The 24,605-nt window shown below is 44.3% G+C and overlaps 2 protein-coding genes across 12 annotated transcripts in view; both read right to left on the bottom strand.

Annotated features, from left to right (window-relative positions):
* The window catches only part of PIWIL4 (piwi like RNA-mediated gene silencing 4), a 72,886-nt gene that overhangs the window by 48,046 nt on the left and 235 nt on the right, over window positions 1-24,605 (bottom strand). For 2 of the 11 annotated variants that reach the window (XM_021102054.2, XM_021102055.2), the window contains exons 1-2: window positions 24,188-24,605; window positions 21,464-21,521 (exon numbers count right to left, since the gene is read on the bottom strand). Coding sequence is in view for 4 of the 11 variants with exons in the window: in XM_084974254.1 (XP_084830380.1) it covers window positions 206-295 (90 nt within the window). In the remaining 7 variants the exon portion in view is untranslated. Of the gene's footprint in view, window positions 1-205; window positions 1,299-9,458; window positions 9,523-21,463; window positions 24,018-24,187 lie in introns of those variants that run through there. The other 9 variants (XM_084974254.1, XM_084974255.1, XM_084974257.1 and 6 more) reach the window with 9 other exon arrangements.
* Window positions 18,033-24,605, bottom strand: FUT4 (fucosyltransferase 4). The gene has a single exon (XM_013979290.3). It carries the CDS (start codon window positions 23,910-23,912, stop codon window positions 22,710-22,712), a length of 1,203 nt encoding a protein of 400 aa, XP_013834744.3. The 5' UTR covers window positions 23,913-24,605; the 3' UTR covers window positions 18,033-22,709.

The raw sequence follows: 24,605 nt of genomic DNA, 5'->3' as shown, positions 1-24,605 counted from the left end.
GTATCTTACTTAAATAAATTCCCCAGCAGGAAAAAACAAACAAACAAACAAAAGTATGAGAAACCCCGGAAAGACCTAGAGTTGAGAAAGAAGATAAGCCACTACGTCCAGGCAGAGAGGAAGGGCTATCTGCCCAGGAAAGTGGTGTCCCAAAGGAGATGGAGGGAGGAGGGAGCGGGATAACGTCAGCAAGCGGTCTACCCACCGACGCCGCCGAGGCCGGGATGCGCCCCACGTCCGTGGCACCGAGGCTGCGGGCCAAGCCTCGAGCCCTCACGCGGGCCCGTCCACTCATGTTCCCAGTGAGCCCACAGTGTCTTCAAAGGCAGCAAAGTCTCAACGAGGGTATTTTTTCGTTGGCATCCAGATGGCAAAGCTGCAACGTAGGACTTGGAAGCGGTGGCTCTCTGGCTCCTGGGCTGGAGCCTCACGCGTGGGTGGGGGGAGGCACGCAGCCCGCCAGGCTCCGGGGCGGGGGCGCGGGCGCGGGGGCGCGTGGACTGGAGGGGGTGGGAGGGCTGTGGCCCAGACTTTTCTCTTCTCCCTCCCCTTACCACTCAAATTTGACATTTTGCAACCTGCTAGTATTTGCCCATCCTATGTATAGGTAAGGTTGTATCACATTGTTGCTTTTTCATCTATAGTTTCTGTTCGCTTCTATTCCTGGCTTCTGGATGTCTCCGAATTTGTCATGTTACTGTTGTCTCTGGGAGATAGCCCATTCGCCTACAGTGGTACTGGGAGCATTAATTTAAAAGGTGCATGGATGAAAAACAAAATAAAATAAAACGGAGAGGGTTGGAGGGGGTGACCTCATCTTCATGGATGTAATAGCTGTAGAGTTTTTGGGGTTTTTTTGGTTTTTTTCATTCTATGAATTGTCTGTTTATATCCGTTGTGATTTTAAATTGGATTTCTCATGTTTTTCTTATGATTTAGGGGAATTTCTAAATATTTTTTTAACATTGTGAATATCTACTCCCAATTTATCACTTGTTAATTTTAACTATAAAGTTCTTTCATCAAAATTCTTGATTTTGAGGTAGTCAGATCTACCATTTTTTAATTTTACGGTGTTTGGGTTTTTTCGGGGGGGGTGGTTAAATGAAAATTGTCTCTGCCCTAGGATTACAAGGGAATTATATGATATTTTCTTTTAGTTTACTGTTCACATTAGCTATCTTGTATCCTTCAAGTGTTCATTTATATTTATAAATGTATAGCAGTTCCCTGTGGCTTGGTGGGTTAAGAACCAGACTAGCATCCATGAGGATATGGGTTCGATCCCTGGCCTCTCTCAGTGGGTTAAGGATCCTACAATGCTGCAAGCTTTGGTGTAGTTCACAGATGTGGCTCAGACCTGGTGTTGCTGTGGCTGTGGTGTGGGATGGCAGCTATGGCTCCAATTTGACCCCTAGCCTGGGCACTTCCTTATGCTGCAGATGCAGCCCTAAAATGAAAAATAATAAATATACATGTATGTTTATATGATCTATATGGTATGAGGTAAGGATTTGAACTCTTTCTCCATATAGTGGGCCATTATCCCCTAACATCATCTATCATCTATTAAGCAGTGTATTCTTTTTTTTTTTTTTTTTTTGGTCTTTTTGCCTTTTCTAGGGCCACTCCCGTGGCATATGGTGGTTCCCAGGCCAGGGGTCAAATCGGAGCTGTAGCTGATGGCCTATGCCACAGCCACAGCAACATGGGATCCGAACTGCATCTGCAACCTGCACCACAGCTCAAGGCAATACCGGATCCTTAACCCACTGAGCGAGGTCAGGGATCAAACCCGAAATCTAATGGTTCCTAGTCGGATTCATTAACCACTGAGCCATGATGGGAACTCCTAAGCAGTATATTCTTTATGTAATGGTTTGTGGAGCCACATCCAGCAAATGACAAATTGCCGTATCAATAAACCTAGGTTTAATTTTGTGCCCTCTATTTCTGCTCTACTTATTTATATCTGCTCTGCATCAGTACTTTACCATGTTTAACTAATTTTTTTTTTTTTTTTTTTGTCTTTTTGCCTTTTCTAGGGCTGCTCCTGCAGCATATGGAGGTTCCCAGGCTAGGGGTCAAATCGGAGCTATAGCCGCTGGCCTACAACAGAGCCACAGCAACACAGAATCCAAGCCACATCTGCAATGTACACCACAGCTCACGACAATGCCAGATCCTTAACCCACTGAACGAGGCCAGGGATCGAACCCGCAACCTCATGGTTCCTAGTCGGATTTGTTAACCACTGAGCCACGACAGGAACTCCATTTATTTCTTGCTATTGCTCTTAAAATCTGGTGGGGTAAGTCTTTACTCTTTGTTTATTTTTTCAATTGATTTATTTTTGTGAACCATATTCTTCCATATAAGTTTTAAAAGAAGTTTGTCAGCCTTCTTTAAAATGCCTATTTAATTTTTAATTGGGGAGTTCCCGTCGTGGCGCAGTGGTTAACGAATCCGACTAGGAACCATGAGGTTGCGGGTTCGGTCCCTGCCCTTGCTCAGTGGGTTAACGATCCGGTGTTGCCGTGAGCTGTGGTGTAGGTTGCAGACGCGGCTCGGATCCCGCATTGCTGTGGCTCTGGCGTAGGCCGGTGGCTACAGCTCCGATTCGACCCCTAGCCTGGGAACCTCCATATGCCGCGGGAGCGGCCCAAGAAATAGCAACAACAACAAACAACAAACGACAAAAGACAAAAAAAAAAAAAAAAAAAAAAAAAAAAAAAAAAAAAAAAATTTTTAATTGGCATTTTATGGAATATATAAATTAGTTTGGAAAGAACTGTCCTTCCTACAGTGTTAGATTTCTTCAAGTTTCTCTTTATATCCTTGAATAAAATTTAATTTTCTCATAAAAATTTTGTGTATTATTTATGGAAATTGTGGTTTTAACAGTCTTTTGAAATGTATCTTGTTTTCATTATATTTTCTAATTAGTTATCATTGGTGTAGATACATGGTATCGATTTTTGTAAGTTGATATTGTTTATCGAGTTTTTTCAACTCATTTCACATCACATGTCTTTTGCTTTTATTGAATTTGCATGATCATATCATCTACAAATAATAATGTAATCTCATTCCTTCTTCTTATTATTATTTCTTTTTCTTGTCTTATCATGTTGGTCAAGTCTTCCTGTACAATGTTGAAAATGACTGTGATAGCTGCTCTTTTTATTTTTTTCCTGATATTAAGGACACTGTCTCTGAAATGTCTCTGTTTTGAGTTTGCTATGAATATCTGGTTTATTGTATTTATCATTTTAAGGGAGCTCCCTTCTGTTCCTAATTTTCAAAGCTTATTTGAATCATGAATATATGTAAAACTTTGGTAAATTGAGCTGTGGATATATCAAAAAGCTTGTGCTGAGATTATAAGGGCACATTTGTGTGGGGAGCAGGCTATGTGTCCATCAGATGAGGCAATAAGTAGGTAAAATGTGGTAGATGCATAGAGTAGAATACTAGGCCAGCAGTCAAAGCAATGACCTAGAGATACATTCAGCAACATAACTAGGTCTTTAACACATTGTAATGAATTAAGAACAAAACAAGGAAAGATTGAGATCTACTCTGTGGCAAAATAACACCTGTTATTTAAAAAAAAAAAAAAAAACATCAGGGACACATGTACATTGATATGTACTTCTTTTTTTTTTTTTTTTTTTTTTTTTGCTTTTTTTAGGGCTGCACCCATCGCATATGGAGGTTCCCAGGCTAGGGGTCTAATAGGAGCTACAGCTGCTAGCCTATGCCACAGCCACAGCAATGCCAGATCTGAGCTGCGTCTGCAACCTACACCACAGCTCATAGCAACACTGGATCCTTAACCCACTGAGCAAGGCCAGGGATTGAACCTGAAACCTCACGGCTCCTAGCCAGGTTCCTTTCCGCTGCACCACGATGGGAACTCTGATATGTACTAATTTTTTTTTCTGCCTTTTTTTTTTTTTAGAGCTACACCCACAGCATATGAAAGTTCCCAGGGGTAGAATTGGAACTGTAGCTGCCAGCCTACACCACAGCAGCCACAGCAACACAGGATCCGAGCTACATCTGTGAACTACACCACAGTCCATGGCAACACTGGACCCTTAACCCACTAAGCGAGGCCAGAGATGGAACCCCCATCCTCATGGTTACTATTTGAGTTCATTTTTTTTCCGCACAACAGGAACTCTAATTTTTTGAGTAAAGATATATATCCAATATATATCTTTACTCAAAAAATTAGCCAAGGATATATGCCAAACACAGTAAACTGAGTATCTACAAAGGGAGAAGAAGAGGAGTGGTAATGGGGAAAGTGGAAAGGAAAAGAAAATACATTACAGTATAGAACTGGCACAGATCAATGAGAACCATGTACAGTGAATTGAAGAAGGTGATTCATTCAATTTTCTGTTCTTGAAACCCTACAATTAGATAAATATAGTATCTAATGTTAACTGAATACCTGTAGTATGCCAGGCTCTGTTGAAAACATTATTGTTGCCTCTTTATAGATGAGGAAATTGAAGCCTAGGAAACTTAAGTGACTCACTCAAGTGTGTGTGGCAAAGCTGAGAATTACAACTCAGGTCCGTCTACCTGCCAAGCCCACACCATATCCACTTGTCTCTTATTCACCTCCCTCTAAGGCATCTGCCTGGCTTTAGATATAGCCCTTGCTAGAGGAAAAAGTGTAAAATGCCACACCTTGCCTTCTCTTTATTTTACATCAGAATATTCTTTCATTACATTGTCCTGGGAAATCATTAACTTTGAGGGCTGGCAAGTGCAAAGGTATGATGGTCTTGGACTTTGTTCAGTGAAACTACGCTAATGAATAATACATTTCTCTTGAAAATGAATGAGTCTGGGAGTTCCCTTTGTGGTCCAAGTAGGTTAAGAACCTGACTAGTATCCATAAGGGTGCGGATCAATCCCTGGCCTTGCTTAGTGGGCTAAGGATCTGGCACTGCTGCAAGCTGTGGCTTGGGTCACAGATGCGGCTCAGATCTGGTGTTGCTGTGGCTGTGGCCTGGGAACTTCCATATGCCACAGGTGTGGCCCTAAAAAGAAAAAAAGAAAAAAAGGAAAGAAAAGAAAGGAAGAAAGAAGAAAGTTCTTCTTTTGAAAATAAATCTAAAAGTTGTGCATGATCATAAATTGCTATGTAGAATGTAAGACAGGTGGAAAACAGAATCTGGACAAGGAATATACTTTCGAAAGCCTATGCTTTGTTTCCAAATATAAAAATAATCTTTATCCCATGTTTTCCAAATTGACCACCTCCTGGTAAATTTGATTTTCATTGATGTGAGACCATTATTATAGAGGAACAAGAAAGGCTGAGAACACATGTAGGCAACTTCAGTCAGATCCTTTCAATTGTGCAAATACTAACTCGTTATGAAATCAGAAATATCAATTATTTCCAATCACTACTTGCATTTTAACTCTGTTATAATTACAACTGACCTACAAATCATTCACACTGTACCCTCCACATATGATTTTAAAAGCGTTTGTATATTCCCTGTAATAGCATGGTTACAATGTACATGGGCTTTAGAGTCAGACAGATTAGAATTTATATCCCAGCTCCATCACTTACTATTGTTATGACTCAAGAAAATGCACTTGGAGGTCCTGTTGTGGCTCAGTAGGTTAGGAATCTGACATAGTGTCTGTGAGGACATGGGTTCAATCCTGGCCTCGCTCAGTGGGTTAAGGATCTGGTGTTGCCACAAGCGGTGGCATAGGTCACTGATGCAGCTCAGATCTGGTGTTGCTGTGGCTGTGGTGTAGACCTGTAGTGGTAGCTTGAGTTTGACCACTAGCCCTGGAACTTCCATATGACGTAGTTGTGGCCATAAAAAGAAAACAGAAAAGAAAAGAAAATACACTTAACCTCCTTTAGCCTCAGTTTCTTCAACTATAAAATGGGGGAAAGTTATGCCAGACTTTCTCACCTTTGGCACTATTCACATTTGGGGCTGGACAATTTGCTATTTTAGGGAGCTGTCCTATGCATTATAGGATGTTTAGCAGTAACCTTGGCTTCTGCTCACTAGACACCAGTATATTTTCGTCCTTGCTGTGGGGCCCCAAAATATCTATACATAGATAAAGAACAGACTTGTGGTTGCCAAAGGTGGAGGGGGGTCAATTGGAAGTTTGGGATTGGCAGATGCATACTATTATATAGAGAATGCATAGGAGTTCCCATTGTGGCCCAGCAGTTAGCAAACCTGACTAGCATCCATGAGGATGCAGGTTCAATCCCTGGCCTCGCTCAGTGGGTTGAGGATCCAGCATTGCTGTGGCTGGAACCCTAGCCTGGGAACCTCCATGTGCCATGAGTGCAGCCCTAAAAAGACAAAAAGACCAAAAAAAAGAAAAGAAAAGAAAGAAAGAAAAAATGGATAAACACCAAGGTCCTACTGTAGAGCACAGAGAACTATATTCAATATCCTGTGATAAACCACAATGGAAAAGAATGTATACACATTGCATATACACATATATATGTAACTGAATTCCTTTACTGTACACTGGAAACTAACACAACATTGTAAATCAGCTATACTTCAATAAGGTAAATTGTTTTAAAAATTTAATGTCTGTAGACACTGCCAAATGACTCCTGTAGGACAAATTGTCCTAGATTAAGAAGCATTGAGATAAGGCTACCACTCAGGGTTGTTTTGAGGATTAAATGAAATACTAATAATGACCCTTAGTGTAATGTTTGGCCTGTAATAAAAATTGAATTATTGGTTATCATTATAAGGATGTGTGATGGACACAATTTACAAAATCAATTCAATACAATTTTTGCCATATTTTGTACTTGTGTCAAATCCTTTCAGGGAGTTCCCATTGTGGCACAGTGGTTAATGAATCCGACTAGGAACCATGAGGTTGTGGGTTCGATCCCTGCCCTTGCTCAGTGGGTTAAGGATCCGGCGTTGCCATGAGCTGTGGTGTAGGTCGCAGACGCGGCTCGGATCCCGCATTGCTGTGGCTCTGGCCTAGGCTACAGCTCCGATTAGATCCCTAGCCTGGGAACCTCCATATGCCGTGGGAGTGGCCCAAGAAATGGCAAAAAGACAAAAAAAAAAAAAAAAAAAAAAAAAAAACCCTTCAGGTACACATATTGGCGATGGTGTTTCGAGGCACAGGCAACTCTCATCTTGTGTCACCCTTCACGTTTTCTTCTGCCTACCTTTCAACCCCAGTCATGGCTGTGGCCATCAGCTTCACACAGTGTAACCTCAACTTAATCTCTCACTTCTGTCCCCGGACTTCTCTCTGCTACTGCAGGAAACATACCCACAGGAACAACCCCAGAAGCTCAAAGGAGTTAACATCCCTTGGGGAATGCTTGGCCATTGTGATGTGGGAGATGGTGGGTAAATACTCCCTCCCCACCCATGGAGCAAACTGTTGTGTGGTGCATTCTGTAGCCTCACAGAGGGTCGGAGAGGGATTGAGTATCAGACACCACAGTGGCGATGACCTTGGTAATGTACTGTTGGGTTGACTTCATCCTTCCCTGCTTCACTCTCCTTCCTTGCAATCACTTCCCAAAATTAACTACCTGCATGCAAGCAGGTTCTATCTCAGGTTCTTATCTCACGTTCTATCTTGGAGGGAACCTAGGTTAGCCTAGTTCAAAAAAAGAATGTAGTATCTGATAGGGATAGAATAGGATAGATACACAGGTAGCTGGAACTGTAGAAGTCCCAGAAGAGAACCATAGCAAGGGAAGCCTAGGGAATTTGGGGAGACCACTGTACGTTAATAATTGCTCGAGAAAGTCATCAGAATGAAGCTGGCTTACTTTAACTATAAAACTATAAATAAAATGACAGGGTATATCTCAGGTCATTGACTGAGAGATAAAATGAGGCCTGCGTTCAAGTTCGGCAAGATCATCAACCTTGGACCAAGGACAGGCATTTAAGGGAACGATGACCTCCTGATGACATTCCAAAGTAGGAGACCCTCATTATACAGAAACCTGAGATAATTTAACATATTGTAGCATATGTTATCCCTCCTCTGTTGATTCGAATGAACACCTTGCTAGTTTGACCTCATAGGGTCAGATACTCTCTTAACGGGTATGAAGGAGGAGCTAACCATGTAAGCTCACTTTCCTTGCATTATAAAAATGTAGCCCAACTCATCCTTGGGGCAGAGCTTCTTTGCCTGCCTGCTTGTATTCATCACAAGTGTCCTGTCTTTTTTTTTCTTTTTTTTTTTTTTTGCCTATCACTTGTCTATTTCTTGCCTATCACTTGTCTCTCACTGAATTCCTTCTGTGCTGAGACACAAAGAAACTGAACCTCTGTAAGTCCAGACACCAGGTGAATGATTCTAATTAAAAAAAAAAAAAAAAAAATACATGGGAGCTCCCATCATGGCTCAGCAGTTAAGGAACCTGGATAGTATCCATGAGGATGAGGTTTTGATCCCTGGCCTGGCCAGTGGGTTAAGGATCTGGCATTGCCATGAGCTGTGGTGCAGATGCGGCTCAGATCTGGTATCGATGTGGTTGTGGTGCACATTGCAGACACGGCTCAGATTAATAGGGATGGAGTAGGCACAGGTAGTTGTAAAAGTCCCCATAAAGGACCATAGTTAAAGAGGGACACTTAGGGGACATTGGGAGATCACTGTAAGCAAATAAATTGCTCAAAAAAGCCATCAGAGCAAGGCAGCTTTGCTTGACTAGTGGAGGCACCAGAACTGCCTCAGGTCCTTGGGTGGGGGATGGGACGAGGTCTGCATTCAGAGTCAGACCAAGGGCAAGAGTTTGAGGACCGCTCTTCTGCTGATACCCAGATACCCAGGAGGAGCTGCTACTCCCAGAAAGGAAGAGGCAGGCTTTTCCAACCCCCACTCCCCTTGGAGGATAAAACTGTAGCCCACCAGATCCTGGGGCAGAGCTTCCATGCCTGCCCTCTTGCATCTCTCACAAGCTCCTATCTTAACAAATCTATTTCTTGCCTATCACTTTGTCTCTCGCCGAATTCCTTCTGCGCGGAGACATGAAGAACCTGAACCTCGGTGAGTCCAGACACACGGTGAGTGATTCTAACTTAAAACCCTGGGTTCAAGTCCCAATCTGGGTTCTGGCTAGGTTCAGGCAAATTAGTGCTGTCAGTTCCAAAATCCTGAGTTGCAATGGCTAAGGTGTAGGCTGGCATCTAGTTTCAATTTGACCACCCTAGCCCCTAGCCTAGGAACCTCCATATGACATGGGTGTGGCCCCAAAAAGACCAATTTAAAAAAAAAAAAGGGTTAAAGTCCCAATGTGGCTTTTGGCTGTGTTCAAGTCAGAGATGTTTTCAGTTTCATATTCACTCATTTAAAACATATTTCACGTCCACTGTGAACTCAAGCAGGGGTGTCTGAATTTTATCAATGAGGGAAAATACAATTAAAAGAGTTACCTAAACTCACCCTGCAAGTCAGCTGTAAAATCAGTTCTTCATTTATTCAGTCCTGTGGTTGTACCTTAATTTTAAAAATGATTTTTATTAGGAAAATGCTGTAAATAATGGCATACCTGTGAAATTAGTATATCAATAGTGTTGTATTCTTTGGATTTTATTTCAACCATACTTGCTAGGTTAATTTTGAACGGTCTCATTTCTTAACTTTTTAATTTGAAATATATCACACTTACAGGAAAATGTCAGTACTAGCATAAAGAACCTTCCACAAAGATTCAGGTAACATTTTGGTGTTTGCGCTTTACTATTTTCTCTTCGTGTGTGTGTGACTGTGTGAGTGTGTGTGTGTGTTATAGAAATCATATCTTTTGACTCCCTAATATTTTAGTGTGTATTTGTTAAGAATATTTTCCCATTCTTTCATACAACCCAATCCAATTGTTGCCAAAACTCAGCCTCTGTCTGCTGTTGCTAAAGAGAAATGTGGAGACAGAGTTTTGAGTGGAGGAGAAAAAGAGAGCTTTATTGCTTTGCCCGGCAAAGGGGCCACAGCCAGCTAAAGCCTTAAAGACTGTGCCCTCCTTGGGAGAGATTAGGAGGTGGTTTTGTAGTTTGGAGAGTGGAAAATAGGGACCTAGATGAGGACTGATGTCAAGGCAAGCTTGCATTGTCTTTCAGAGCTGGTGTTTAGTGCCCCAGGACTGGTTCCAGAGGTCCTCCTTTCTGGCATGAAGAATGCTTCATCAAGTAGTTGCCATCTTCCATTCGTTGGGGGTTTAGTTCTGCAGAAGGGCGCAAAGATGTTTCCTTGAGGCTGAACCAGGACCCTGCCCCGAAGCTGCCCTGTTGTTTCTTGACTGCTCCTCCCTGGTCTCAGCATCCCCTCCCTTCCCTGATTAGCAACTGTTCGGACCTGCTCTTTGGAACTCAGAGAAGGTCTTGGAGCCCGAAGCTTATTCCCTAAAAATAAGAAAGGGAGGACACGGAAAGGCTTTGCACCCAGAAGCCCTACGGGGGCCCTGCTCGGTTACACAACCACAAAATTTAACATGGATAAAATACTATTGTCTAATCTACAGTGAATAGCTAATTTTGACAATTATCCTCAAATGTCCTTTAAATCATCTTTTTTTTTTTTCTTGTCCAGAGTAGTTAGGTCAGGATAATACATTGCATTTGGTTGTTATGCCTCAGTTTTTTTATCTGTGACATGAAGAGTGCCTGTGTCTCTCTCAACAATTTGTAAGAAATATGTGCCACGGGAGCGGCCCTAGAAAAGGCAGAAAGCCAAAAAAAAAAAAAAAGAAAAGAAAAGAAACGAAATATGTTATTAAAATATCCAAAGAAAGGAAATAACTATTTAAAATTTTTTTTAAAAATTATTCTCAAAAAAAAAATATCCAAAGAAAGAAAAATTCCCCTTATGCATGTTAACTACTAGCCGTTATGCTGGAAATCTTTCCAAAACATACGTCTGCCTCTTGGTCTATAGTGAATGCTCTGAAAGTCAATTAACTGCTTCTGGAGAGAGGAACTTACAAGCACCGAAGATTCCATGCAGCAAAAATGTTTTCTGTTTATCTGTGTGTGCTCCATGGTGCTTCAGGAAAGATTTAAATTTATTTACACACATACAAGGGGCAACCATGCAGGACCCTCTGGGGGTACTGGGCATGAAGGGCTTTCTGTGTCCCCCATTTCTTGTTTCTAGGAAAGAGGCCTTGTTCGGCCTCCATAACCTTCCCTGAGTTCCAAAAAGCAAATTCAAACAGTTGCTAATCAGGGAAGGGGAGGGTGTGTAGATACAGAGATAGGAGAGGAATAGTGAGCAAATAGTTCAAGAGTGCAAGACTGGGCCAGGTCATAGTTCCTCCTCAAGGAATCTACATAAAAATAGCTTTGAATTCTTCTGCAGAACTAAACCCCTCCAAAATGAAAGATGTTATAAAGTACTCTTTATTCCAGAAAGAAGGAGGACCCACCAGAACCAGTCCCAGGGCCACTAAACGCCAACTTTGAAGAACGAATGCTTGCATCTGCCTTGATTCTTATCTGTGGCCTTGTTTTCTAGCCTTGTTTACTCCTGAACTATAAAACCCCTTCCTATTCTCTCTCAAAGGAGGGCACAATTTTTAAGGCATTAGCCTGCTTTGGTCCTCTTTGTCTGGCAAAGCAATAAATCTTTTTATTTTTTTTCTCTTTTGCTCAAAACTCTCCATGTTTCTATTAGGCACTGGTGGACAGAGGCTGTTTCAGCAACAAAACCACACCCCCCAATGACTGCAACATGCCATTTTAATTTTCCTTGGCCATAAGCACTTTCACCTTGGTAGGCTCATTTTTCAATTAAAAAAAATTTTTTTTTTGTCTTTTTAGGGCTGCACCTGCAGCATAGGGAGGTTTCCAGGCTAGGAGTCAAATTGGAACTGTAGCTGCCAGCCTATGCCACAGCCACAGCAACACTGGATCCGTGCCACATCTTCGACGTACACCACAGCTCAGGCCAATGCCGGATCCTTAACCCACTGATCGAGGCCAGGAATCAAACCTGCATCCTCATGGATACGAGTCAGATTCCTTAACTGCTGAGCCATGATGGGAACGCCAAGAAATACTGATATTAATTCTCCTTTAAATATTTGGTAGAATTTGCCAAGGAAGCCCTCTGGTTCTGGTTTTCTGTATTGGGAGATTTTGATTATTGATTGAATATTGTTATTACCTATCGGTATGTTCTGATTTTCTTTTTCTTCCTGATTCAGTGTTGGTAGGTTGTGTATTTCTAAAAAATTTATTCATTTATTTTAGGTTATCTAATTTGTCGGCTTATAATTGTTCTTAGTAGTCTCATGATCCTGGGTATTTCTGTAGTGTCAGTTGTAATGTCTCCTCTTTCATTTCTTTTTTTGTCTTTTTGCCTTTTCTAGGGTCGCTTCCCGTGGCAGGTTACGGGTCTAATCAGAGCTGTAGACACTGGCCTACGCCAGATCCACAGCAATGTGGGATCCGAGCCACGTCTGTGACCTATACTGCAGCTCACAGCAGTTAAATTTTCTAGTCCTTCCTTCCCCAGCCCTCCTCAGAAGACCTAGAATTTTCTCTGGCTTGGCAACCTCATCCTCCTAGGGACTGGACCTCATTTCTACACTCCTGGCATGTTGCTGTGATCTTCCTTTAAACCACATGGACTGACCACCTGAAACAGCAATGGTGCTGCCACCCATCTGGTCCCAAGTCGTGTCACCTGGAGACCCTTGTACTGAGCCCACAAGATCACAACTGATGTTAACTTGACACTGACCCTCACCATGAGGTCTCTAGGTTCTTGTCGATACCACAGTAAGAGCTGCTGGCAACCACCCAAAGGGACGGCCTCTAGTGAGTCATCTGACCTTGTCTAAGCCCTTCCCAGGCATGGCTCCTGCTTCTTTCCAAATGTCCAGCCACTGAGGTCCCAGCAAGCTTCCTGGTAAACCCGTGCTAAATATGGGCCCCCGTGTTTTACAGATAAGAAAATCCCCATTCAGAGTAGTTGAGAAGATTGCCCATATAAGCCACTGAAGATGAATGAAAATTATGTAAACTAGGACAGAGGGGCATAGTCACAGTTACTGCAGAGCTTAGACTTAAAGGACTTAATGAAAGGCAAAGTCCTATAATGAAAGATTTGGAATCAAATGGACACCTGGCTGGGGTACAATTTGCATGACTGTACGAGTCTTGTTTCTCAGTTTTCTTATCTCTAAAATCTGGATAATTCTTGCATTAGTTAGTTATTGCTGCATAACGAATATGTCCAAACAAACCCTAAAACAACAAACATTTACTTAACCTCACAGGTGCTGGGGGTCAGGAATCTGGGTGTGGCTCGCCTTGTGCCCTGCAGGCTCCTAGGAGGTTGCAGTCGAGATGTCAGCCAGGCCTGGGGTCTCATCTGAAACTTCATGCAGCTGAAGGCTGGCAGCACCCTGTTCCTTTCAAGTTGTTGGACCCAGGTTCTCAGTTCCTCACTGGCTTGGCCAGAGGGCCTCCCTCGGTTTCCTGCCCCCACTGCAGGTCACATCCTATCAGAGCAAGCAAGCTCGAAAGCAAGAGTCCCAGGATGGAAAACCAGGCTTTTTATCACCTAATCCCAAAAGTGTCCACCTTTCACTTCTGCCATATTCTTCTCTTCATTAGAAATGAGTCACTGGAGTTCTCTCAAAAGAGACAGCACAGCGGGTTAAGGATCTTACAGTGTCACTGCAGCAGCTCAGGCTGCTGCTGTGGCATGGGTTCAATCCCTGGCCCAGGAACTTCCACAGGCCCCCAGTGAGGCAAAAAAGAAAGAAAAAGAAAGAAAGAAAGAAAGAAAGAAGGAAGGAAGGAAGGAAGGAGAAATGAGTCACTAAATCAGAACCAATGGATACCAGGAGGCAGGGACCAATGCAGGTGGTCTTGGAGACTGACTACCACAATGTCTTTAATGTAGAGTTGAAAAAAAAAAAAAAAAATGTAAAGCACCCTGTGCACAGTAGGAGCTTAAAAAATAGCACAGATGAGTGAACTACAGCTTCCAGCAAAGAGTCCTTGTTTAGAGTTCCTGCTGTGAGGCAGTGGGTTAAGAATCTCACTGCAGCGGCTTGGGTGGCTGCAGAGGTACAGGTTCAATTCCCACCCCATTGCAGAGGGTTAAAGGTTTTGATATTGCTGCAGCTGTGACTCTGATGTAATCCCTGGCCTAGGAATTCCCATGTGCCAAGGGCACCATTAAAAAAAAAAAAAAAAAAAAAAAGAGTTCCCATTGTGGCTCAGTGTAATAAACCTGAGGAGTAGCCATGAGGATGTGAGTTTGATCCCTGGCCTCCCTCAGTGGGGTAAGGATGCAGCATTGCTGTGAGCTGTGGTGTAGGTCACAGATACTGCTGGGATCCTGCATTGCTGTGGCTGTGGCATAGGCTGGCAGCTGCAGCTCAGATTCGACCCCTAGCCTGGGAACTTCCATACGCCAAGGGCGTGGCCCTAAAAAGACAAAAAAAAAAAAAAAAAAAAAAGACAAATGTTCAAGCTCTCTGATGGCCTAGCAGGTTAAGGCTCCTGTGTTCTCATCACTGTGGCTCTCATTGCTGCTGTGTGGCACTCCTAGCCTGGGAATGTCCACATGCTGCCTGTGTGGTGAAAAAAAAAAAAAGAGAGAGAGAAAGAGAGAGAGAGAGAACCTGAAATAAACGTTGCAACTCTTAAAAAAAAAAAAAAAAAAAAAAAACTTTATTTAAAAGCCACAAATTTTTACCTCCCAAAGAAGGAGGCTTGATCCACCTTAGATGAGACATTTTTATCTAAAGATGTTTGTTTGATCGGTGTGATAGTTGTGCCTAATTATATTTCAGAATAAATTTCAGGTAGTGGAACAGAGATTTCTAAAATGCTTACCTAATGTTATGAGGAGAAAATTATAGGGTGAGGGTAGGTGTTCCTAGTGGCTAGGAGAGGAAAATCCCTATAGGGATTAGTCATTTTGAAGGTGATGCTTAATAATGACATTTATTTTTAACTGAATAGTGAATAGTCAGGTAGATGAGTGTTGAGACCACAGGCTGCGGCACTTGTATTTTTCATAAAGAAAAATTTCACTAAGAAAATTTTCATAAAGAAAAATTTCATGAAGAAGACTTAATTTGTGATGAAGTTCCTCCCTGGCTTGCAATCCCGACTCCTCCAAGGCTACTACTGAAAGTTTGCTTTTTTTCACCTTAAATTCTGTGATTCCGCATATGACTTAATCTGTCCTTGTGTGACATGCCTTTATTAGGACAGCGCTTATTATGTGTTAGGATTGTCAAAATGTTTCACCCATCAGAACATACACTTTTTGAGCACAGTCTTTGCCTTAGTTTTATTTACACCCCCAAGTCCTAGCACAGTGCCTGCACAGAGAAGAAATGTTTGTTGGAATGTCTGCTGCGGTGTGGTAGGTTAATGATCTGGCTCGTCTCTGTGGAGGCTCTGCTTCGATCCCCGGTGCAATGGTGTTGCTGCAGCTGCGGTCACAGCTCCAGCTCAGATTTGATCCCTAGCCAGGGAACTTCCATATGCTGAGGGGGCAGCCAAAAAAGAGAAAAAAAAGTTTGTCAAATGTTGCTGAATAGTCCATTCCCCTCCCCTTTGCAAAATAACTCAGAGTAAGATTTTTAGCACTCATGATCTAACAGGATACTATTTTTTAGTAGATTTAGGGAATATTCAGTAATGTTCAAAAATTAATTTGAAGATCTTAAATATCCATTTCTTGGAGTTCCCATCATGGCTCAGCAGAAACACATCTGACTATCATCCATGGCAGGTTCAATCCCTGGCCTTGCTCAGTGGGTTGAGGATTCGGTGCTGCCACGAGCTGTGGTGTAGGTCACAGATGTCGCTTGGATCTGGCATGTGGCTGTGGTGTAGGCCAGTGGCTACAGGTCCTATTTGACCCTTAGCCTGGGAACCTCCATATGCCACGAGTGTGGCCCTAAAAAAACAAAAAAAGGAAAAAAAAAAATCCACTTCTTTACAACGTACCTGAAAGAGTTTTATAGTTGAGGAGTTCCTGTCGTGGCGCAGTGGTTAACGAATCCAACTAGGAACCATGAGGTTTCGGGTTCGGTCCCTACCCCTGCTCAGTGGGTTAACGATTCGGCGTTGCTGTGAGCTGTGGTGTAGGTTGCAGACGCGGCTCGGATCCTGCGTTGCTGTGGCTCTGGCGTAGGCTGGCAGCTATAGCTCCGATTGGACCCCTAGCCTGGGAACCTCCATATGCCACGAGAACGGCCCAAGAAATAGCAAAAAGACAAAAAAAAAAAAAAAGAGTTTTACAGTTGGGTTCCCCATGAAACTCATAAGGTATTAAATGTCCTTCCATATTTCCCTTCGACCCTTCTTCAAAAGCATCAACTGGTGATTCTGGCTATATTAAAAAATAAAACACTTTTCTAAAAGTGGATATTGAGGCGTTCCAGTTGTGGCTCAGTGGAAACAAACCTGACTAGTATCCATGAGGACGCAGGTTTGATCCCTGGCCTTGCCCAGTGGGTTAAGGATCCCGCATTGCTGCGCCTGCAGCTGTAGCTCCAATTCGACCCCTAGTCTGGGATCTTCCATGTGCCACACCTGTGACCCTTAATCAATCAATCAATCAATCAATCAATCATAGTGGGTACTGAGTACAATTGAAGTATGCTGACTGGAAATTAAAAGAAAAAAAAAAAAAAAAAAAAAAACCCTGCAAGGAATTCATTTTCCCACAATGAGAAAGAAGCATTCATAAGAGTTCAAGAAGCTGTTGTAATCAATGAAGTGACAGTTCTGTATTTCTGCTGAAATGTTAGTTTATTCCTTGTGAAGTTCCTGACTCCTTGTCACTGAGTTCAGACTCCTGGATGTCATCCTCCATTTGGCAACAGATGGGGCATTTCAAGTTGACACAAAGGTGTCTTTTGGGGAAAGTGGCATCGCATGGTAGGTTTTACACTGTTCCTCATTCTCGGGGCTATGTTCCTCCTTTATCCTGCTTCTTTCATTGTCATCTTGCCCTTATCTTCCCTCTTCCTCTATCTTCTCTTCTCCCTTTCGCTTCAAACACTTCTTAAGCACTGACTCCAAGGGTTCTCCTTTTATCTTCACTCCCCACATACATTCACCATCTGTTCTGCTGAATAATGCACTTTTCTTTTAACTCTTTCATTATTGAGTCCCCTTTTCTTGTCACACCTGCTCCTACCCTCAGCTGGCCGTCATCTCTGGCCATCATCATTTTTCAAACTCTATACTTAAATGGGCACATCAGTGAGCCTCTGTTGGAGAAGAGAAGGTAGAGAAAGTAGCCAGTGTTTTTTGTTTTTCCAAGTTCATATTTTTCCCTTTCATAATTTGAGCATCCAAATTAAGAGGAAAGGTACTCCTGCCCACCACCGTGCTCCAAGTCTTTATTCCACCTCTTTTAAAAATACCATTATTGGGAGTTCCCGTCGTGGCGCAGTGGTTAACGAATCCGACTAGGAACCATGAGGTTTCGGGTTTGGTCCCTGCCCTTGCTCAGTGGGTTAAGGATCCGGCGTTGCCATGAGCTGTGGTGTAGGTTGCAGATGCGGCTTGGATCCCACCTTGTTGTGGCTCTGGCCTAGGCTGGCAGCTATAGCTCCGATTCGACCCCTAGCCTGGGAACTTCCATATGCCGCGGGAGCGGCCCAAGAAATGGCAAAAAGACAAAAAAAAAAAAAACAAAAAAAAAACAAACCATTATTTAATTTTGTGCACAGGAGCTAGAGACAGTACCGAGGGCATCAGAGCACTTAGCAAAATGAAATGGAATGGAATATACTGCTTATGTCCTTGGAGACGAGTCAGCAGGTTAAAGTGAGGAGGCCAGGCAAGAAAGACAAGAGGATGAGCTGAACCAGACCTTGTGTGGCTCAGCAGAGGCAAAGCATCACATTTCAGTTACCATTCTAGAACCAGTGAACTTACAGAAACCCCTAGACCAAGAAATATCCTTCATATCGTGGTTGAAAGCATTAGTGCATGGAGGGCATATATATTATAAACAAGGAGTCATTTTCTGTCTCATTACTTTAATTATTTGTCAAAATAACCTGAACGAGCACACATAAATATAAGAATGTGTAACATAAAAGTCCCTGAGACACACCCAAGAATGACTTGAAATGTATTCAATGCAATTATTCACCAGACTAATTACCAAGAACTTGGTTCCCCTGATATTTAAAGCATGGGACTAAAAAAAGACATATATATATAATATACATATATTACCATATGTATATGGTAAATCAGAGTCTCCAACTCTGGTACCTGGTTTTTCTGCCAGTTTACTAATGCGGTGTAGAATAAGTCTTTTCCAGACTGTAAGGAAGACACTTAGGGATGTAAATATAGTTCTTTAAGCCCTAGGGTGCCAGTTAGCAGAAGGATGGCAACAAAACTAGAAGGTCCCAAGAGATGTCCAACCTCCTCATGTTGCAGTTCAAGTGACAGAGGCTTGACAGGGTTGTGACTTGCGCAAGCAGGGTTTGTGCCACTATTACTGTGACCTTAGACAAGTCCTTAAATGGATCTGGACTTCTGCTCCTTCCTCTGTAAAACAGACTGGTGATCATCACAGCCAGCTTCTTCCAGATGCCTCCTGTGTACCCAACACCGTCCTGAGTACTTTGAGTGTCTTTTCTAACTTGCCCGACACCTCCGTAAATTACATATGATTACCTCCAATTAGACATGAGAATGTCAAAACACAGAAAGCTTAAATCATTTGCCCAAGATAAACAGTTAGGAAATGCCGTAAAGCTGGTCTGGTAACCCAGGAAGAAGTGCCTGCAAAGTTCTTAAATTCCAACTCTTAAATCCTTTCTAAGAAACCCTCAATAGGAAAGTTCTCAAATTCCTTATATCTCTAAAAATCCTGAGCAGAGTTAACAACGTATGGCCCAGGGGCCAAATTCAGGCACTGCCTTTATTCACAGATGGTCCATGGTTGCTTTGGCACCAAAAACAGCAGAGCTAGTAGGGGCAGCAGAGACTGTAGGACTGGCAAAGCCTGACATGTTGACTCTCTGGCCCTGTACAGAAAAAGCGTACCGATCCCTGTTCTAGAGCTTTGAAAATTTAGAGCATCCCATAACTGTCTAGCACTTTACAATGTACGAAGCACCTTGGCAGACATCTTCACATTTAATCCTTATTTCGCAGGGGCATTCCTGCATTATAAGGAGGACGCTAACTTAAGTAACTTGCCTAATTAGGGCCACAGGGGCAGAAAGTGGTAGAACCACATACTCAGGTTTTGACTCCAAATTGCAAGCTCTTTCCATGAAGCTACCCTCTCTCTAAATTACTGCCGAGGAAAAGGACCTGTGAATAACTGAAAGCAAGTCATACTGTCTCCATCATTCCACGTGCACTCCTGTAATTAGCCATCAAGCACTAAAAATATGAAATCTGTAATAAATTTGAAAGACAAGTTTATGAAAGTCATTTGAAATATATGTCTTTTTATATTAATGTAGGTGAAGTTTTAACCTACTTACTTATTTTTTAGAGCCACACCTGCAACATATGGAAGTTTCCAGGCTAGGGATCCAATCGGAGCTGCAGCTGCCGGCCTATGCCGCAGCCACGGCCACAGCCACAGAAATGCGGGATCCAAGCTGCATCTGGAACCTATACCACAGGTCAGGGCGATGCAGGATACTTAACCCACTGAGTGAGGCCAGGGATCAGAACTGCATCCACATGGATACTAGTTGGGTTCATTACCACTGAGCCACAAGGGGTACTCCAACCTCCTCAATTTAAAGTGGCTTGAAAAATAACAAAATGAGCAATTGCTGCATTTTGCTTGCTCTTTGATGAGATTAGCTTAAAAGATAGTTTGTTCCTTATGCAAAATTTGCTTATAAATAAAACTGCAATTATACTTTCCTTATGGTAAGTATTCAACAAAAAAACCTGGTTAGTTTTAAATACTTAGTTAATACTAAGGACAGCATTAGTAAAATAATAATTACTTACTTAACTATATAACTTAACCAAAAAAAAAACAACTTTTTTTTTTCAAAGAGGTGCTTCTTCCTAGTCTGCAAATTCAAGCTCAGCTCAGTGTAAATAGCAATGATTCTTGAAACAGTATGGCTCAGTTTTAGGGATTCATTTGAAATACATAATATGAGGCCCCTTCCTTTTTATTTCAGATTATTCTGTAACATATCATGAGATTTAATTTTATAATCCATATAAATGGATATGGAGGTACCCTGAAATCATTGCCAAGAAGGGTGAAAAAATCTCTCTCTCTCTCACCAGTTGAGTAGCCACTATGTGTCAGGCACCTCGTTACTTTATTTCTTGAACAGTTCATAGGAGCTATGAAGTAGTTTCTCACTCCATTTTACAGATAAGAAAGCTAAGGCTCAGGGTTATTACTAATTTGCCCAAGGTCACATGGCTGGAATTCAAATCTAAACCAGATTACTTCCAAAATCCAAATTATCCCCCACTGTCCCATGTAAATTCCCAGTAACACCAAGATCATTGGCCAATAGGTCATAAATACTTATTTTAGGAAGAGAACTTTTCTTTCTTTATTGGTTGGCTGCTACTGTGATATTGGAATATTCTATAATATTTTAATGAGAAAATTTTATCCAGGAATTTTAATTTCTCCTTTTAGGGAAAAGGGGAAACGTGAAGCACCTAGATTTTAGTGAGTCTGCATTATATGCATAGAGATAAAAGTTACTTTAGGAAGCAGCTAATTGTACTAATCAAATGCACAATTACTGTCTACAGCACAAATCAATTGTGGACCTTCCCCGCAATGCTTAATCACTGAGGATGCTTATTATAATAAACCAAGGAGGAAAAAAAAAAGCCATTATTTCAGACTTTAAATCAACTGGCTTTCTCATAATTGATTTACGGTATTATTAAGAATGTCAGTTTGCTCCTAATTTATCCCTCCCCCCAAAATAGGGAGTTTGTGCTTAACAGATATACACTATGCTATATAAAATAAACAACAAGGACCTACTGTACAGCACAGAGAACTATATTCAATATCTTATAATAACCTATAATGGAAAAGAATCTGAAAAATAATATATGTATACATATATATATTATATATATATATGTATAAACAATTACTTTGCTGTATACCTGAAACTAACATTGGAAATCACCTATACTTCAATTTAAAAAAACAAATATCCCTTTAAACAAACAAGTTCTGCTAAGTGATTTATCAAAATTCACTCTTTACTTTTTGACAGTAGAAGATGGTAAGGGCCTTAAAGAGCTGTAACTCGCCTTACACATCCTCATGCCCCAAGCTCAGTGTTTAGGATAGGGTAGGCACATGGTGACACCTAATAAGCTCATTCAACAACTCTTAAAGTCAATGCATGTATTTTCAAAGTTGGTCCCATAGCACAGTCTCAAGGGCAGTAGACAGGTGAGGATATACTTACTGTACCACTAGGCAGTTCAGGAGGGGAACCTGGTGGCCCTCAGGGGAAGTGCAGATTTCTTTAAAAAAAAGGATAAACGTTTTACTGCAGGCACTTAGAAGGTTCTATTCTCTAGCGATTAAACATTTAACTACAAACTGGCAGACAGAAACAAAAACTGCCATTAACAGACACCAGGAAACTTTTTTCCTGCAAAAGGATTCCACAAAGCAGTACAACCTCCTTCATTGTTCCGCAGACAGGTAATGCCAGCACCCCTGGAGAATGACATTCCAGTGTAAATTTCAGCTCCAGTAAAGATACAAAATAAATAATGTGAAAAGTGCCACTGTGGCTTCCTTCTCTTCTGTTTGTAAACACAGGCTGGTTTTCTGGGAAGAAGGAAGACGGGTGCTTCTGCTTTACTTTCACATCTGTTATTTTAATATGTAAAAATCCAAGTTATCGAAAAACATAGACAGAAGAAATCAGTTAGGAGACGATTTTTCACATTGTAAAGGGATTCTCCATAGGGTTCCGTTAAATACTGTGCTCTCCTAAAGCAGAGAATTTGATTCAAAAGCGGCTTTTCAGGAATACATTTATGCAAAATGAGGTACACCAAAGATTCATCCTAACTCTTCTCCAAGGACATCCAGCATCTTGTGTCCATTCATAAAGCAGGAGAACAAACTACTTTCTAAGGAAGTCCATGGATTCCTGGATCACCTCCTCACCTTAGGAGATGCACCTGAGGAATCCAGGGACATGGGGAAAGCCCCACTTTCCTCTCACTATCCTGTAACAAAACTCTTTATCAAATCAGGAATTTGCTGCATTTGGCCCAGTGACATGTGAGAGGTGGGGCAGTGCCTGAGATCTGGACTCAGCACAGGCCACAGATATGACCTGTGACAGATGAGGAAATTCAGGGCAAGTGACAATGGTTTCTTGTAGTCAATCTGCCTCTTCACCTCTGCACCGGTTCCAAGGTGAGAAAGGACCACGTCTTCATGCCAGACCACGGATGCCCTTGGACAACAGAGGGAGCCCAACTGTTAGTTGTGCGCAAACCATAAGCAGCCAGGATCCTTCCCACCCCAGTCTATGCTGAGTAATATTCATTGGTAAATCAACTTGTTCCAACAGATTAAAAATGGTTGTTTAGAAAATTTAGTCCCACGATTCAGCAGTTAAGGAGATGCACAGCACAGGACCCGAAAGCTGACGACTCAGTCTCCCTGGGTTATACCCAGGGAGGTTGGCTTCACCGCTCAAACCAGCCAGCCAGGTTGGGGACGCTCTTGGGCTGGTCCCCGGCCCTCTGCACAGCCTGGCAGGCCCGGCACCAAGGCTCGTCCCAGAAGGAGGTGACGTGCACGGCGTAGCTCCGGCGCCAGCTGAAGTAGCGGCGGTAGACGACTGGGTTTCGGTCGAGGAATAGGAGGTGGGCGGCCAGGGAGGAGGCATCTGGAAAGTCGTCCACGTGGATGAAGGCACGGCGGGGCACGAAGCGCTCATAATTGGCCCGGTCTGGGCCCAGCACCACCGGCACCGCCCCAGCCAGAAACGCATTGCGCCACAGCTTCTCGGTGATATAATCCAGGTGCTGAGAGTTCTCGAAGGCCAGGTAGAACTTGTAGCGGGCCACCGTGTGCAGGAGCCCGACTTCGGGCAGCGGCTGCCCGGGCCCGCCCTTGCCGAACAGATCCACCGGCACGTGCTGGCTCAGCTGGCGATAGTAGCGGACCCGGGCCTGGCTCTCGTCCCAGTTGCTCACCACCCAGGCCACCAGCCTCTGTTTCCGGGCCAGCGGCGGGACCAGGCCCGGCGGCTCCTCGCTAGGATGGGTCCTAGGGTAGAGGTAGCCATAAGGCACGAAGATGTCCGAGTCGGCCCGGTAGGAGAGCGTCCAGTTGAAGAGGTTACTCTCTAGGCTTCGCAGCCCTGGGGAGTGGGAGGGTGACTCGAAGTTCATCCACACCCAGCGCTGGCCGGGGGGCCTGGGACCCCGGGCGGCCAGGGCTTCGGCCGCAGCTGCCACCGGTTCTTCCTCGTCGTCCAACACGAGCACCTGCTGTTCCTCCGCTGGGCGCACCTGGACGCCCCAGGGCGGGGGCCAGTCTGGGGGTCCCTTCACCAGGTCTCGGTGGTGGAAAAGCACCGCCTGGGCCTCCCCGTAGGCCGCGCGATCGGTGAGCAGGCGGCAGCCGCTGATGTTGAAGCGCAGACGGCAGTCGGGGGACGGCCTGGTAGAGATGTGCCGGCCACCGAAGGGTTCCCACCACAGCAGCACGCTCACTGGCCGCGGCGGGGCAGAGGCGGCTCGGGGCAGCGGCGGCAGCTGCTTCCAGCAGACGTAGGCGGTCAGGGCGGTGCACACCAGGCCGACGGCTGCCAGCGCCCAGGCGGCCAGAGGCAGCCCCTGGCCTCCACGCCGGCTGCGCCGTCGGCCCCAGCGCGTACCCATGGCCAGCGCGGAAAGGGCCGCCGCCGCCCGCCGCGCGTCCGCAGGCTTGGAGCCTCGGCGCCGGCTCTCATACTGCCGCTGCGGCTCTGGCCGTCGTTGCCACTCGCCGCCGGCCCTGGAGCGGGAGAGGGCGGTCCCGGGATCTAAAGCTCCACGGGTCCCATTTGCCTCCCCGCCACTCCCCGCCCCGCGCACCTCCAGGGCGAGGGGAGTGGGCCCGGAGGCCCAGCCCGGCGCCGCCCGGTCCCTCCCCTCCACCGCGCCCCCGGCCTGACCTGCCCTGCCAGGCCCCGGGCGTTTCCGGCGGCACCTCCGCCCTCTCTCCGGTTCCTCCAGGGTTCCCGGACTCCTCCGCCTCGCCGCGGACGCTCCCCGCCCCGCCACTCCAGATCCCGTCGCAGGGGTCCCGGGCCTCTCTGCGCGCAACCTCCTCCCCGGCCAGGCTCCCGGGGCCGCGCCCGCCCGAGTTCCCTCCCAACTGCGTCCCGGCCCTCAATCGCGGTGGCCCGAACCCTCGCTTTCCAAAGTGAGGGCCCGGGTCAGCCGTGGGCACGTGCAGGGGACGCGAGACCCTCCGAAAGCCGCTGCGGCGAGAGAGCAGGCGGGCGTGGGAGGAAGACGGCCCGGGGATGCCGAGCCTCGGGGCAGGACCGAAGATCCGCTTCCTTCCTCTCGGCCCAGCTACGGGCCAGC

This window comes from Sus scrofa, chromosome 9 (assembly GCF_054392235.1).
Source record: "Sus scrofa isolate SSC_HxYL_T2T_F1_AM1 chromosome 9, Sscrofa_HxYL_maternal_Yorkshire_Landrace_v2.0, whole genome shotgun sequence".
Taxonomy (NCBI): domain Eukaryota; kingdom Metazoa; phylum Chordata; class Mammalia; order Artiodactyla; family Suidae; genus Sus; species Sus scrofa.
This window is presented reverse-complemented; position numbering and strand designations above follow the sequence as displayed.

Coding starts and splice junctions, on each gene's coding strand:
- FUT4 (XM_013979290.3), bottom strand. CDS start 23,912: ATGGGTACGCGCTGGGGCCGACGGCGCAGCCGGCGTGGAGGCCAGGGG.